The sequence below is a fragment of the Gymnoscopelus braueri genome, assembly GCF_963280865.1.
Source record: "Gymnoscopelus braueri genome assembly, chromosome: 20".
In the NCBI taxonomy this organism is placed as follows: Eukaryota; Metazoa; Chordata; class Actinopteri; order Myctophiformes; family Myctophidae; genus Gymnoscopelus; species Gymnoscopelus braueri.
In genome coordinates, this window is record NC_137622.1 from 31,459,730 (window position 1) to 31,475,838 (window position 16,109).

The window sequence follows — 16,109 nt, forward strand, 5'->3', positions numbered from 1 at the left end:
TGTTTTTTGAGCTCTTTTCACACCAGCTCTCCCTTTTCTTTTTCTTTTTTTTTTTTTACACACAGCGACCCTCTCTCCTCTCGCAGCCCCGCATGGCAAGCCCTTTCAAAACGGGAAGCTCCAGGTCAGTTTCCCTTGCCAAGTTTTGCGGCCTGCCATGTTGTCTATTCTGCTCAGCTATTTAAAAAATGTTGAATATCAACAATGGCTTTCACTGGTGCATTGTCAACTTTTGTATGAAGCAATCTTGGCTGAATGAGATGGGTCCCAGTGCAGGGAGAGCTTGGCTGCAGTGTGCGCTGTACCACACCGGTGCCTGCCTGCCCGGCTCTCTCTCTCTCTCTCTCTTGCTTTAGATTTGTGTGCTTGCACTGGGAGAGTCACCGTGGCGCGGTGCTTCTGTCTAAAACGGTCATAGCTGGGCTCTGGGTTAGGCTGTGGGCTGTGGGATTGCTGTGGGTCTATTTCCCTCTTACCTTCTCATGGCCCGGTGACAGCCAGCAGCTGAAGGCGTGTCTGTGTTGCCTGTCAGGGGGATCGGAGAGCAGCAGCAGCCTCGGGGGCCGGTCTGAGCTGGGTGAGTGTCCTCAATTTTGTGCCCAGAGCGGGAGGAGGCGAGGGCTTTGAGAAGGAGGCGAGGGGGAGGGTGGTGTTCAGGGAAATGGTGTAAGGTGCTTTGTGCTGGTATAGAGTTCTGCCTGCTCCTTCAACTCAATTTGGCACAGTATAACATTTAATGAGAGATTTAGAAAAGTTTCTAATTTCTCAGTGTGTTAATACCGTATATCTGTACATGTAAATCTGTTTAAAAATATATATTGTGTGGTACATTTGAGGAGTTGGATCATGTTTGTGCAGATACCTCCAAGAACGCTTTGGCCTGCAACTCAATCTACTCCTGTACAATTCAAAGAATGTAGGCAAAACAGAGTAATAGAAGTTTGATTATTAACTGAAAAAGACACTTCCCCCCTTGCATGAAAACATTAAATCAAAGCAATGAGCATGAAAGGCATAAACCAGAACATTCATGCTAAGCGCTAGGGGATCTTGACAGTCAGAACACATGTAGGATACATTTTTATTCACATTATTATTATTATTACATTGAATACAATCTGTGTACTCTGTTTTGGCACAGCATGTCAAAGCCTATTTTGGAGTCGAATGTGTTTGCTGAAATTCCATACAGTGTGTGAGGCGGTTTCCCTCATGTTCCATACGTACACTGGATGCGTCCGTGACTTCACGCAGCTGTGCATCATGTTTGCACAAGCACATGTGCCTGTGTTTGTGTAAGTGAGTGAGTAGAAGGATTGAAAGAGAAAGATGAAAGGAAGAATGAGAGCTTGCTTCCAGATAGTCGAGGCTTAGTCTCTTTGTCCTGCTGTCAGAGAGGAGTGCTGGGAGGCTGGGAGAAATCTCCCGAAAGCAGCGGCAACATCTTGTATATCCCATTGACATATCGGTCTATGAAGCATTGAGCTGTCCCCTATGCAGTCTTTACTCTTGGTGTGTGTGTGTGTGTGCGTTCCTTTGCAACTGCCGTGCCGTGTGTGACTGTGAACATCTGTGTACCTTCTACATTTCTGGTCAGTAGCCCGAAATGCACAATTAGGTGTCATCTCTACATGTCCCTTGATTAGCTGTTTTAATTAAAGGTGTATTTTATACAACCAGGTAATACAGAGCACAGAGTAATGTAGTAGTTAAGCATTTAAATTGAAATATTTTGAGAGAATACATCCTGTCCTTACACTTGCAGCTTGTGTAGTGGGTAAGGAATGTAAAATCAATTATGTGAAATCATAAAACCAATACTGACTGGAGCTGCTTCCCTCATGATGACACATTCCACAATTACTTTTTTATTTTATTTTTTACATTGGGACAGTTATGTCCAAGGGTGTGGGAACATTTTCAGTTTTTCAGAATGATGAGCTTGGAACTTTATTTTTATTATTGAATACTGTCACTGAATCTGAAAAATAATCCATATTTAAAAAAAAATCGTAATCATACTTTTTTATTTCATTCAAATCTCTACATGTAAACATTGGCAATTAAAGTGTTTTACGATCTATTCAACATGTACGATTTTGTTAAACTTACGTAAAAATTCTTGGTGACAGCAATTAGAACATCACTTTGTAATTACAGACATTGCCAACCATCATCAAATTCCATGGCTTGCTTTCTCATTTTGTAAGGGTTTAGACTGAGTATGAGACTCATTCTGCTCTGTAAACAGGGATTTGATATTTGTTACCTAAGAGGGACTTCAGGGCATAGTCCTCTGTCTCACCTCTCTGACTGCGCTCACCCCCTTTACCCCATGCAGGCAAGGTGACCACACTCTTCTCAGCCCAGCCCATCCATTATCTTGTCAACACAGCCAGTTTCACACCTTAGTTTGCTCGGTGCCCAGAACACTGGCTGTAATGAAATCAGCTGTAATCACAACGCTCATCTCGTCATGCTCAAGGTAATTAATATATTTGGAGGGCGATGGCTAACTCTTAATTAAATTATGCCTGGTTTAATGAGACCTTGACTGCGACTAAATTTATGACCACTATCTCCTTTATCAAGTACTTGGCACGCAACACAGATTTGTCATTTTCACCCAAATCACAGCTAGATTATGCAGAATGGTATGCATGATTAATATATCAATTTATACTTGTTTGTTTCTCATTTTTTTAAAGATTTAATAAATTACCTTTTTGTAATTACTTAACCCTGCTTGGGGTTCTTTTAAAAGCCACAATTTCTGCAATTAATGCACAAAGTATTTTCCATTACATATTCATTTTGGGGGAGAATACAGATAACAACTTGGTGGCATTAATCATATTACAAAATTGGGTGTATTTAATTAATTAAAGCTACACTCTGCAAATTAATTGCATTTTCCCACAATATTATCTTAAACTAATGAAGGCGTGACAAAGAGACTGTTTCATTTTTTAAAAGGGCCAGATTAGTGGGATCTCAATTATGGCTAAAACAAAAGAGTGCTGCTTGCTGGGGCACGGCGCAAAGCAAAAAGTGACGATTCAGCACTTTCTTCCAAACAAAAAAAGGAGAAAGTTTCCATTGTTTTGGGGAAACTGTAGAACATGGCAATGATTCAAAAGATACATGAGAAATAATGAGGGATGTAATTAGCCTGGCAGGCAATAACGGTATTTAAAATGATCATCGTATAGAGGTGGTTGATAATCTGATTTACAGACATGCTTTTCTAAACAGCAAGGCATCTGCTAATACCCACAGTGTCATACGTTACTGCTGGAGCCATACTGTAGGTTTAGGCCAGCGTGACTTTAAAGTAGTCTTTTTGTACAGTATTTGGTGTTGTACGCATTGTACTTCATAATGGCCTATTGTACAGCAGGTACAAGTCCTTATGCAGCACAATTGGCAATGGGATGGATCAGATGAGTATTACACAGATTAGGGCAGTGGACGGTTCTCACACATTTTCATGTCAAGGACCACCAAATGTATATGTATTTCGCCACGGACCCCCATTCGAAAACAAATGTGTGCTAGGGACCCCCATAAGTGACAATCTGCAAGTTCACAACACATTGCGATGTGTGACATGTTGTGAGTTTATAGATGGACTATTTTCGAATAGCCGAAAAAATAAAATAAGGCTCAAAGGTTTAAACTATCCCTCATTTTGCTGGGGACCCCCTGGAAACCCTTCAAGAACACCTGGGGGTCCCTGGACCCCACGTTGAGAACCAGTGGATTAGAGGTTCTATTCAGGGGAGCATTAGTTGAAGAAGTTCTGGCAGCAGACTTTGCTCCTGAAGAAACACAGAGGTGAACATGTTACACCCTCATTCTAAGACAAAGTACATCTTAATCCAGCCTAAACCCAGTGGCTCAGAAGCAAAACCATATTTATAGAAATTTTCTGCTTAATTAAAACTGAATTGAAATTAGCTTTAAATGGATATGAGTTTATAATTCAGAGTAATTTAGTATTTTTTTTCTTTTCATTTAACGCATCATATACCAAATGTGTTCATATGAATGTTTCCCATAATCTTCCAAGTAAAAAGTAAAGAGTGATTGTCCATGGAATGAGACCAGGCAGCTAATAATCATTGCATATTCATTTGAAAATGCTTCCTCCACTGTCCTCGGATGTGACATAATTTTCATTAGCTTTTAGCTTCATTGGTCAATAATCCAATGAGAAAATGCGTGTGTCAATTAAGGAACCGCCAAGGGTCACTGAGTATATGAATTTTAACAGCATACTTCTGCACTTGATTATGCTGAGTGTCATTGTAATAGCTTATTGTAATGTTGTGTGTGTGTGTGTGTGTGTGTGTGTGTGTGTGTGTGTGTGTGTGTGTGTGTGTGTGTGTGTGTGTGTGTGTGTGTGTGTGTGTGTGTGTGTGTGTGTGTGTGTGTGTGTGTGTGTGTGTGTGTGTGTGTGTGTGTGTGTGTGTGTGTGTGCGCTCGTGCGAGCATGCATGGATTCAGCCATTAGTATACTAGTGGATTTGTTTACAATATGTAACCATCTAAAGTGATAATAATCCAGGGGGGGGGCTATACTGTATAGGTGGTGAAGCACAAACCATTCCCGGGGGCTAAGTGAGATGGAGCAGAGAGTGTTGGGTGGTCATGCCTTGTCTGCTCATGACGGTGGCGGGTTAAAGAGATTACACTGGGGTCTGTGTCAGCAGCCTTGGCCCGGCCCTGCTCACACAGGAACATAATGAGGAAGGACATGCTTGGTCTACCGGGGAAAAAAAGAGCCTGATGTTCGAGGCATTCCTCGCTGACAGCTACAGGAGGCAAATGGCATTTTGCACGTTGTCTTATACCTCCATCCATGTAGCTCAACTAAAGATGGGTACATTCCACAGGGTTAAACAAGGTGGCGCGGTGAGTGCGGACACAACACTTGTTGGGGCTGCAACTCCATCATCACAGTGAAAACAGCAAAACACAAACTACCCCGCTAGAGCAGAGGCAAGAATGCAAGCGCCTCTCCATTTGCCCTGAGTCTTCCTGACAGACATGTAACACTCCACTGAAGCTCTCCTGGACCCTGGAGAAAGCAGAGAAATTAAGCCTCTGTCCTCTGAGTATGTGTTTTTTGCTTCCTTTTAAGGTTTGAGTGACAGTCCCTTCAACTAATGTTGAGCTGAACAGCTCCCAGTACTTCGGACAGGCCCTTAGGACGAGGTGATGTACTCTGTTGCAGCCCTGCAGCAGCAGGTGAGTCAAATAATCTGCTGCTTCCATTTCCTGTTTCTGCCATGATTTGTTATAGGCCAAGCTTAAGGCTGCTCACAATGGTGTGAAAAAAAGAAAGAAAGAACAAGAAACATGTAGGAAGAAAATATGCGTTGACCCTGTGCAAGTTATCTGAGAAAAACACCCTTCTCAAGCATAAGCGCTTCTGCTTTCAGATATACATATGTACAGTATTTTGGCCATGCAACAGTCTCTTCTGCACCCACTCTTATACATGTGTGGAGGCGGGAGAGAGACCACCACACACAAAGCATAAACCAAATTGCTTGTCAAGGTTTTGTCAAGGTTTTTAGACCGTTCTTCATTTTAATTCAACTTTTTTACATTGAATGATTAACACTGTGACAGGGCAAATCGTTGCACCATGAATGAAGGTGTGGATCCTGTTTCACTGATACATTTTTTTTTACATTTTATCTCAGGGCTTTTTACTTTCTGTTCTTTGTGCAATGTCAACGAGTGACTATTTTGTTGACATTATACAATATATATATTTTATATATATATATATATATTTTTTAATTTAATTTATGCAATTGGAATAGAAAAATATATATAATTTAATAACCATAATCAAAATACTATTTCATGTTCTTTGCCAAGCACACCAAATATAACATTAAAACATAGTCAATCTTGTGATTGTTTAATGATCAGAATTTAAATTCTGGCTAAGTACATGTCATATAAATGATACCTGTTGCCAGTTGAAAAATGAACAATAAGCAGTATCAACAACAACAGACTGAAGATGTTGATGATGATTGGACCAACATAATTCCCCACGCAGTTAATGAATCTTCATTACAGACATTAAGCATATTAACCTATTTTTGTTCAATTTAATGTCAACGTTTATGGTTCAAATGAGACAAATTAACACCAATAATACTGTTTTATGACTGTAAAATACAGCTGTGTGGTGATAGCACCTCCTTTAAATGACCCGTGAAAATTATTTTACCTGTGTTGAACTGGGGAGGGGGGGGGGGAACCATTCAGAGGGATACAATAGGAACAGTAGACCGTGCGTAAATTGCATCTTCATTTGCATTCCTGGTCCAAAAATCATGCAAATCTTAATGAGACAGTCTCTATTGTGGCTGTAATTGAAAACCCATTCTTTGTTAATTACTGTTTCTCAAAGGCCTTGTCCGCAGTCACTGAGCTGAAACAAAAAAGTTATTGATTCTTGAGGTCGTGGGGTTTAAATGGACTTAAAAAAGTATAATGTTGTATAGTTGGATTGAGGTGCTATATCCATGGTCGAAGTGTATCCCTGTCCTGTTGAGGGATGTTTAAAATGCACGCAACAATAAACAAATCAATTAGTAGGCTATATAACTTGTTAAACTTGTTGCGTTTTCAAGCTCACATATCGTGGACACATTATCAACATATGCTTCTAATAGAGCTCTGCGAGTGCGAGATGTTATATTAATAAAGGATGTTAAGGTTTTCCAAATGTGTCCTGAAGGCTGAAGCTCATTGTTAACACGTTGTGGCTCATGAATTCAAATTCTCTGACCAAAGCTCCATTCACGCTGAGCCTTGCATACGGCCATTGTGCAGATTATCTGCATTGCTTTCAAATGTGGGATTAATGCACCTTTGTGTCGATTAGTCAAGTATAGAAGTTATTTTAATTCTCCTATAAAAGCCTGGGCAAATATACGTTTTTGCAGAGGGCCATGGCGTGCTATTCTCTCTTATAATACATAACAACCTTTTTTTCCCCCGTGAATTACATTTTTGTATTTGCATATTGCAGGCTATAAAGCCCACATAATACTTATAATTGTATTATTAAACATCTTTTAATACCTATGCAATTTTTCTTTCAGCACAATCCCTTAAATGTATTATTATAATATTATTATTATTATTTTTATCATTTTTATTATTATTATTATTATTATTATTATTATTAATTTCCTTTTTTGGGGAAAACAAATAAATCATTAAAATAAACGATTGGGCCACCACAGTTTGCAGCCTGTATCAGACAATTGAATTCACACATTTCCCATATTCAACAGTGCCGTGCGTGGCGCTGGGCCTGAGAGCAGAGCAGAGCCCCCCTTGGGCTATGGAGCTTGCTGAGGCCGGCATGCACGGCAGTCTTTGCTGGTGGTCCCCGTTCGTTAATTAGGAAATTAGCTGCACAGAGGCCCTCATTACCAAAGCCCTGGGTTACTCCTAGTTTTCCTCTCCCACTACTGGTCAATTTCCATAAGGAGATTACAAGCGGATCAGTATTTAGATCTATCCAGATAAAACAAATAACCGGTCTCCGAGAATCAGATGACTGCTAATTGGACGTCAGCCTGTGGCCCCTTGCACTGTTTAGAACGCCCCATTGAACATGAAAATGAAATTCACGAAATGATGTCTCTTTTCGACTGATTAGAAAGGGCTACGCCTGAAAGACTATATGCTAAACCTATATTTTTCTCTCTTTAAGATATGAGCGACAATGATGACTTCATTCAGCTATTTGCTATAACACGGTGATGCTATAGCTGTAGGCCTGTATTCATTCAGAGCCGGTTTTATTTGGGTTTGTTTAGCTTAGGCATACTTTCCCACCTGGACACAATTCGATTGAACATATTTTGAATATTGCTATAGTCCAATAAATGTGATATAATATTTATTATTTTGTAGCCTACAATAGGCCTATATGTGCTACACCGATCTGAGTTTATATTTGTTTGCTTTTGAAAATAGGCCTATTATTCCTTAAATTTGTTCGAACGATATTATACATGTTAATGAGAGGTAATAAAAAATGCGTTTCGGTGAGTTAAAGGTGACAATCTCCACAGCTCATGTAAATTGAGGTGTTAAATGTGTTAATTGACGTTTTCGATGAGCGGTGCTCTAGGAACGATTAGCAGGTGTGAAGTTCGCCCCGGGACTGGAGCAGAACAGGGGACCGCTTTAGGTTTCCACACCACAAAACAAATAGCTGTGCGTTTCGGCCAGTGTTGCCATGTCGGCTTATTATAAGTGACTTTGGGCTTATTCTTCTGTAAAGTTGATTGTAAATATTAGTTGCGGGTTGCGTTTTTTAGGCTTGTTTCTAAAGTAGCCTACTTGCTTATTTGGGCTTGCTTTAAAAAAAAAACATTATTATTTAAACCAGTGGTTCTCAAATATTTTCACGAAAATGTTTTGCCAGCCACTGCCATGGAGCATTTGTGTTGTTAAAATGTTTGAAAATAGCAGATCTACAAGCTCACAACGTGTTGCATCGCGACTCGTTGTGATATGCATATAAGTTAGTTTAGAGTGCTCCTGTGGCCTACTTGCTTCTTTTTGGCTTATTTTCCTAGACCTGATTGCTTGTTTCTCTCACAAAATATGGCAACACTGGTTTCGGCTTTGTGAAGGTGTGAATGTTAATCAAGGGCAATTCACTATAGTTTCCCAAACAGTGGGTCGGGACCCATCTTTGGGTTGCGGACCAATTTTTATGGGTCGCGAGTCAGTAAATATCTCATTTTTTCCCGTTTCCTACATTCAAGAAAAAAATATATAGGCCTATATATTATTTCAAAAGATTTACAAAAGTTTAAACAAAAACAAATCACAACTTTTCATCAATTAAAAACAATTCCAACATTTTCCAAAAATATTTCATAAATATAATGGGAAAAAAATCTAATAATTCCCATAAATACATTCAAAAAAAGTTTGAGAAGTAGTGAAAATGTTCACTATAGTTTGGGTCCCGTGCAAACATCTGATTTATCTTTTGGGTCTTGAGCTAAAAAGTTTGGGAACCACTGGTATAGAGGCTAATCATTTTAGTTTCATTTTAGTTTAAGGCAATAACATTTTCAGGCAGGGGTATCTTGTTCGTTTACCTCTTAACATTCGGAATAAAACTTTCTTTCTTTGCTTTTTTTCCCCCCATTCATTTTTTTCCCAGGGACATACATGTTTAGCCCTGTCCCCTCCACAAGAGGTCGTTGATGTATTATTTTACTTTGTCTTCGCTGTTCTCAGCACCATGGAAGCTGCGCTCTTGAGAAGTTCTGAAAAGAGAAGCCCGTGAATGGAAGGATTTTTGAGCCGCAGTTTAAAAAGAAATCGTAGTAATTGTATCCATATGATCTATCCATTTGTAACAATATTTAACTTGGATGACAAGGAGGCATAGCCCCAGTTCAAACTTGAGATTGCGTTGGCTTCAGTTGTTTTAAAATATAGGCAATTATAGCCTATGACAAACCACAAATCACCATTGAGGAGAAACCGAGTTCACAACAAACCCACATACTGTGGTGATGAAAAATATGTGCTGCTTTAGTGACATTTATTTAGATAATGAGGCAGATATAAATAAGTAAATAGCCAATTATGTTCTTGGTCGCAATATTTGGATTTGATGGCCTCTATAGAACCGTTTTATGCTTTTAGAAACTATTATTAAACAGTAATTTGACACATCTCTTTAGGTCTTTTACAAACTTATCGTTTATAGGTATATTATTGTATATGTTAAACAAACATGATTTTTTATTTATAGGACACGCATGATTTATGTGTCATGAGCGTCATTTTGGATGGAATCACATGGTAAAATAGCCCTAATGAAAATACAAATTACCAATTGACTCCTTTTAAAATTAAATAAATAAATACAAATCCAATCATATAGTGGTGCCGCCGAAAAACATTAGCCTATAGTTGTCCGCTTATTCGTTTTACTTTGATCGTGCCCTTAGACATCTGCTCTATTCTAGCAGCGGGTTGTAAATCCATCACGTTTTATTATTCGCATTTTGTTGGATGTAGTGTAAAACTGTGGGCTTTTAAAACTTCACCTCTGTTTCCTCTCATAAAACTCTACCCAAAACACTGTCGCTGTCCAACTCGATTCGTTTAGACCAGTGGTTCCCACTTCCCAAACTTTTTAGCTCAAGACCCAAAAGAGAACTTAGACGTTTGCCCGGGACCCAAAGATCTACAAGCTCACATGCCTCTTGTGAGCTTAGATCTGCTATTTTCACTACTTCTTAAAAGTTGTTTTCATTTATTTATGGAAATTATTTGATTTATTTTATTTTAGAAATATGTTGGAATTCATTTAATTGTTGAAAAGTTGTGATTTTTTTTTTTTTTTTTTTAAACATTTTTCTTTAAAAAAAATCTTTAATGGAAGACACCAAAAAGGGGACATTTACTCGCGACCCATAAAAATAGGTCCGCGACCCAAACATGGGTCCCGACCCACTGTTTGGGAAACAGTAGTTTAGACGAAGCTCAGTAAAAAAATAAAAATAAATCCTCAGAGTAAATTTTACTCCGAGGGTGTACGAAATGGAACCAAATGGACCCGATTGGTTCCATTCGTATCCCCCCCGCCCCCCCAGAGTTAGAGGATTTTTACATGTGTGGGAGTGGGAGCCGGGCGCTGATTGGTTGGAGGCGGGTCATTGTCACGCTGTCAGTCCAAATCACATGGCAGCGCTGCTATTAACAGATGAGGTTGGAAGAGAAGTTTGCAGAGTTGTGTTTCACAGCCGTGGGGAACACAGTCACAGTCTCAGCTCCACTACTGCGCTCAGCAACACGCACCTGCAGCACAGCGCGTTATTGGCCAACTTTTGGCACAACTTTTCCTCTTCTTTAGGAAATCAGTCAGTATCTCTACTACCTCTGCTCTTCGGGATTTTTTTTTGTTTTGGTTTTAGCTTTGGTTTCAACATTTATTTTTTTATATATGCGTGAGTGAACCGAAAAAAAAAGCCGCCCGAGAATGTATAGCATGATGGAAACCGAGATCAAGACCCCGCTCCCGCAGTCCAACAACTCGGGGTCAGCGCCGGGCAACAAGAACACCAATGCCAACAACGACCAGGACCGCGTCAAGCGGCCCATGAACGCCTTCATGGTGTGGTCCCGCGGCCAGCGGAGGAAGATGGCCCAGGAGAACCCCAAGATGCACAACTCGGAGATCAGCAAGCGGCTCGGCGCCGACTGGAAGCTGCTGACCGACGCCGAGAAGAGGCCGTTCATCGACGAGGCCAAGCGTCTGCGCGCCATGCACATGAAGGAGCACCCGGATTATAAATACCGTCCCCGCAGGAAGACCAAGACCCTGCTCAAGAAAGACAAGTATTCTTTGCCCGGGGGACTGCTGGCGCCCGGTGTCAACCCCGTCAACAACGCCGTGTCGGTGGGGCAGCGGATGGACAGCTATGCCCACATGAACGGCTGGACAAACAGTGCTTACTCCCTCATGCAGGACCAGCTCGCCTACCCGCAGCACCACGGCATGAACAGCCCGCAGATCCAGCAGATGCACCGGTACGAGATGGCGGGGCTCCAGTACCCCATGATGTCCTCCGCGCAGACCTACATGAACGCCGCGTCCACGTACAGCATGTCCCCGGCGGCGTACACGCAGCAGACCTCCGGCATGGGCCTGGGCTCCATGGCGTCCGTGTGCAAGACGGAGCCCAGCTCGCCGCCGCCGGCGATCACGTCCCACTCTCAGAGGGCGTGTTTGGGGGACCTGAGGGACATGATCAGCATGTACCTGCCTCCCGGCGGGGACCAGGGGGAGCATCATGCCTCCCTGCAGGGCAGCCGGTTACACAGCGTCCATCCGCACTATCAGAGCGCAGGGACCGGCGTCAATGGAACGCTACCCCTGACTCACATTTGAAAGTTTAAGAAAAAAGAAAGAAATGAAAGACTTTTAAAAAAAGGAAAAAAAAACTTAAGTACTTTGGATACTTGAACTTTCTTTTTTTTGGTTGCTTAAAAAAGCAGTGGTTCTCAAACTTTCACATTTCAAGGTCTCCCCTTAACTCTGACAGTATATACAAATGGAACCAAATGGACCCGTTATTGTACACTGTCAGAGTTGCAGACTTGTAAGGGTCCATTTAGAACCCCCTCAAGGAACCCATAGAGTCCGTGGAATCCACTTTGAGAACCACTGGCTTATAGAGTCGACGTTCGGTAGTTTTGTTTAAAACTGAGTTTTATTTGATCTCAATCAGTTGTCCATTGTAAAGCATTTATATCATGGACTGAAACTGAACGTTGTGCCCATCAGAGTAAATTGCATTGCAAAGAGGCTTTTTATCATGAGTATACGCAATCAACTTCTGTAGAAGAATTGGACTTCTATATTATAAATAATGCCATATTTTCTCTATATGAAAAAAAGGGCATGTGGCCTCGTGAAGAGGCTTGTATTTCAGAAAAAGCTGGATGGAGAGTTGGTTCATTAATGTTTACACATAATTTGTAGAATGTCAGTTGTTGCGGCTGTGTCCAAATTTTGTAGTTTTTGTTTTTTTCTTCCTCTCATGACCCAGGTTTAACGTAATGTTAAGACCGGCGCGGGTCGCAATTTTTATTTATAGTATTTTTTATTTTATTTTGTAGCTTGTGAGCCCTCTTGTTTGTCACGTGAAAATGTTTCCATTTGTTTTGTAATATTTTCTGTTCTGTGATGGTTTTTGACAGTGTCACGTTTACTCATATCATGGACGAAAAGGTTTATTTAACTGACGTTTCTACTTATTTTGAGACCATCCTCTATTCTTAAATGCTGAAATAAATTTGTAAAAAATGATTATTGACTCTGTTTCTTTTGTTATTATTTGTATGCATTTTGAGACTTCGAAATTGAACATTAGTGTGTCCTAGTGTGTAGGCCTTTTAGTGCAGCTTGATTGGTCAAATCAAAGTAATAGGAGAGGCCTCCTACAGAATGAAGTCAGCGTTAAATTGAAAAGCAAAGTGATTATAGGCAATATGTCAAAGGAAGTGTGAAGGAGAGTTTGAACACACCGAATTAATACATCTGCTAATAACCCAACATTTTCGTTTCAAAACTATTGCGGGATTGTCCAAACATTTTAATAGATATTGAATCTTAATTAAGTTTGTAAGAAAATATATATTCATATTTTAATATTATAATTGCAAATTCACAACTTTCAACTCATTGTAGGCTTCCTGGTTTAAGGAGTTCCATACTGATAATTAGGTTACATCACACTGCTTATTCCTAGAAACTCTTGAAAATAACATTTATTATAGTGAGACAGTTGTGTGGGCTGTGTTTTGCTTTCAGTTGGCTCTCATATTCTAATGCGACTGAGCCATGGCTAACTTATTTTGCTAGTTGGAAATGAAGAAAATGTAAACAGGTCTCTGCAGTTTTAGGCCTCTCAGAGCTTCTTGTATTATTGCACTTTTGTGGGCACACAGATATATTTTCACAGGCTCCTCATCAGTTTTGGAATTGTTTATGTTTCATTGCGTGGCCTATAGTTTGCTTATGCAGTGTGATCCCTAAATGTATTTGTCATGGCTGACAAATTCATAGCCTACTTGTCATGGCAAGTAGCCTAATGGTTGAATAGGAAAGCTGTATTTGTTCTCACCATATCTAATTGTTAATACCCTCGCAAGTTCAGCCAAGTCTTTCTGAACTTGATTCAATATTTACATTAGTTGAAGATAGACCATAACAACATTTTATTTTGTTCCCATTGGCTGTCATTATCATAGGTGTCACAGTCAATGTGAACGCATTGTCTGCATTTTATGACTTTAATGTCTTTATGACTTTAAGTTCTAGCAGCTTATTTATATCTGTTTTATACAATTTATAGAATAAAAGCTGACTGCCTTTTCATTTATGGTATGCAAATTACAAATTGTTTGCGCAGATATTCTATTTTAAAGGTGAACTCACTTCAAAAAAGTACCCCATAAAGAAATAAATGGAATTCTGTGTGAAACATTTTTGTTTTATAAAGCTTGTCACTCTTGATGTGCCATGTTCTATTTGTTGAAAGAAACTTAATTTAACAAACAGAATAAAACATGTAAATAAATAAAAGAGGTGTGCATATATATGGCTTTTCTGTACCGGTGCACATAAGCAAGAGGTGTTGTTTGGCTTGCTGTGTCTTCACATGTCTACAGACATGAGCTCTGATATGCACACACACACATGCACTGAGGTCTTTAGAACACTGTAGAATTTGTCAACACTGTGGTGGCAGTCCCACATTAAGTCTTGTGCTGACTGAAGCAACTTTTTTTTTAATTGCATTTTTTGGGGTCTTTTATTGATAGTACACAGTATATAGGGACGGGAAACAGTCCCTATACACGCAGCAAAGGTCGCCAGGCTCGGGAATCGAACCCGCAAACTCGCTGTCAGGCTGCTTAAGAGCCTTTATGTGGTATGGACCTTAACCGCTATAGTGCCAGCGGCGCCCCAACTAAAGCAACTTTTATTAAGCCGATCATAATGTTTCATCCAAATGGTACTGAGAATCGATTTGCCTTCATTTACATAAAAGTCTAGAAGCACGTCAAGGACATTCTCCTTGGCCCGTCAGCAACTTCCTGTGACTGACGGGCCTTACACTGTAACAGTGTTCTGGGGGAGAAAAAAAAGAGAACCCGGCAGGTTCTTCACTTGCAAAGTACCTTGGGATAAAATAAGCCCCATGGCCACCAAGAGGGCCGAAAGTGTTGGCGGTCCCGCTGTCCCTTCCCACACTCCCAGTAGGATTTGATCCACAGCTCAGCGCAGCGGCCTGGATTAGCCCCGCACACCTTTGTGGGGAGAAAGATTATCCAGACCTCCCTGCATTCAGTGACAGGGTCTTAAGTCACTCTGGCGCTCTAGCGGCCGGCCGTCTCCTTATAATCAGCCCCTCCAACTCATTTTTTTGCAATTAAGCAGCTTTCCCCAACCTGCTCCTCCCGTGTCGGGGGTGACTTTCGGTGGATGCAACCGAGCCGTGGTTTTGTGCCACTTGTCAAAATGTGTTCCATCAGTCAATACTTGATGAAGCCCTTTGGGTGAAACGTTCACTTTTGGTTAAAATAAAAAGCAGAGAGCAGTTTATCGTGCGGACATTCCTTTTTTTCTCCATCAGTCAATTGACATGATCCCAGAGAGGCCTCCAAAGTCATAACTACTTTAATAAGTTCTGGGTTACCCCCCTCCCTGAGCATCAAGGCCTTCCTATATAGGCCTACTTTGAATATGATGCAGCACGCTGTTTGGATCGGATAAATGTGTCCAGAACGGCTCATCTTCCCCACATGGCTGTTGAGATAGCTTTTTTCTCTTTTCCAGAAATGACATGGCTAATCCATGATGACCATTTGGGAGAGGGAAAAGTGGGGTGTTTGGAGAAAGGTGTACAACTAGACCATGCATGGCTATTGACTGTGTGTTTGAACGTTCTGGCAGTGAGGCCCTCTGCGTTGGGCTGCCCCCGCCCCCCCTTCTCTCCCCCTGCCGAGCGCCCAGAGGGCCTCTCTCTCCTGTCATGTGTAGCTCTATGCCCACTCAGCAAGTGCAGGCATATCCCCACTTCCATCTGCCTATGACCTCACAGGGCCTGTTTGTTTAACCCCCTCTCCAAAAACTAACCTAATTATAGCCCTGTAGAACACAGATTCAGCGGATTCCCAGTGGATTCTGCCACTGTGTGCTTGCGCGTGTAGTATGCAAGTTGTGGGATTGCAGTCTCTGTGAGGCCGTGGTTTCAGAGAACATGGGGCCGTAGGCAATAACATCAGTCGATCTGGTTTTTCGAACCACTTTTTCGCCACACACGTGTGTCACGACATGTTTCTGTGACTTCCACTGTTGCGTCAGAGTGTAAAAAAAGCGGTTGGCTGGAACATGCGTGGGAGACGTCACGAAATGCCTTTTTGACGTCAGTAAGATTTGTGGAAAACTCCGTGTGACGGATTACCGTGGGTGACATCCCTAGCTTGTCTGCTCTACCGGCTCGGCGACTTAAAAC

The 16,109-nt window shown here is 41.1% G+C and overlaps 1 protein-coding gene and 1 long non-coding RNA gene across 2 annotated transcripts; both read left to right on the top strand.

Moving 5' to 3' along the window:
* The first annotated feature begins 326 nt into the window (after positions 1 to 326).
* On the top strand, positions 327 to 5,254 carry LOC308076150. Its single transcript, XR_013932258.1, has 3 exons — positions 327 to 577; positions 2,342 to 2,485; positions 5,147 to 5,254. It is a non-coding gene; the product is annotated as an uncharacterized lncRNA (long non-coding RNA).
* Positions 5,255 to 10,803: 5,549 nt separating this feature from the next.
* Positions 10,804 to 14,112, top strand: sox3 (SRY-box transcription factor 3). The gene has a single exon (XM_080416986.1). The coding sequence runs from the start codon at positions 11,063 to 11,065 to the stop codon at positions 11,972 to 11,974; it is 912 nt and encodes a 303-aa protein (XP_080273112.1). The 5' UTR covers positions 10,804 to 11,062; the 3' UTR covers positions 11,975 to 14,112.
* Positions 14,113 to 16,109: the final 1,997 nt, after the last annotated feature.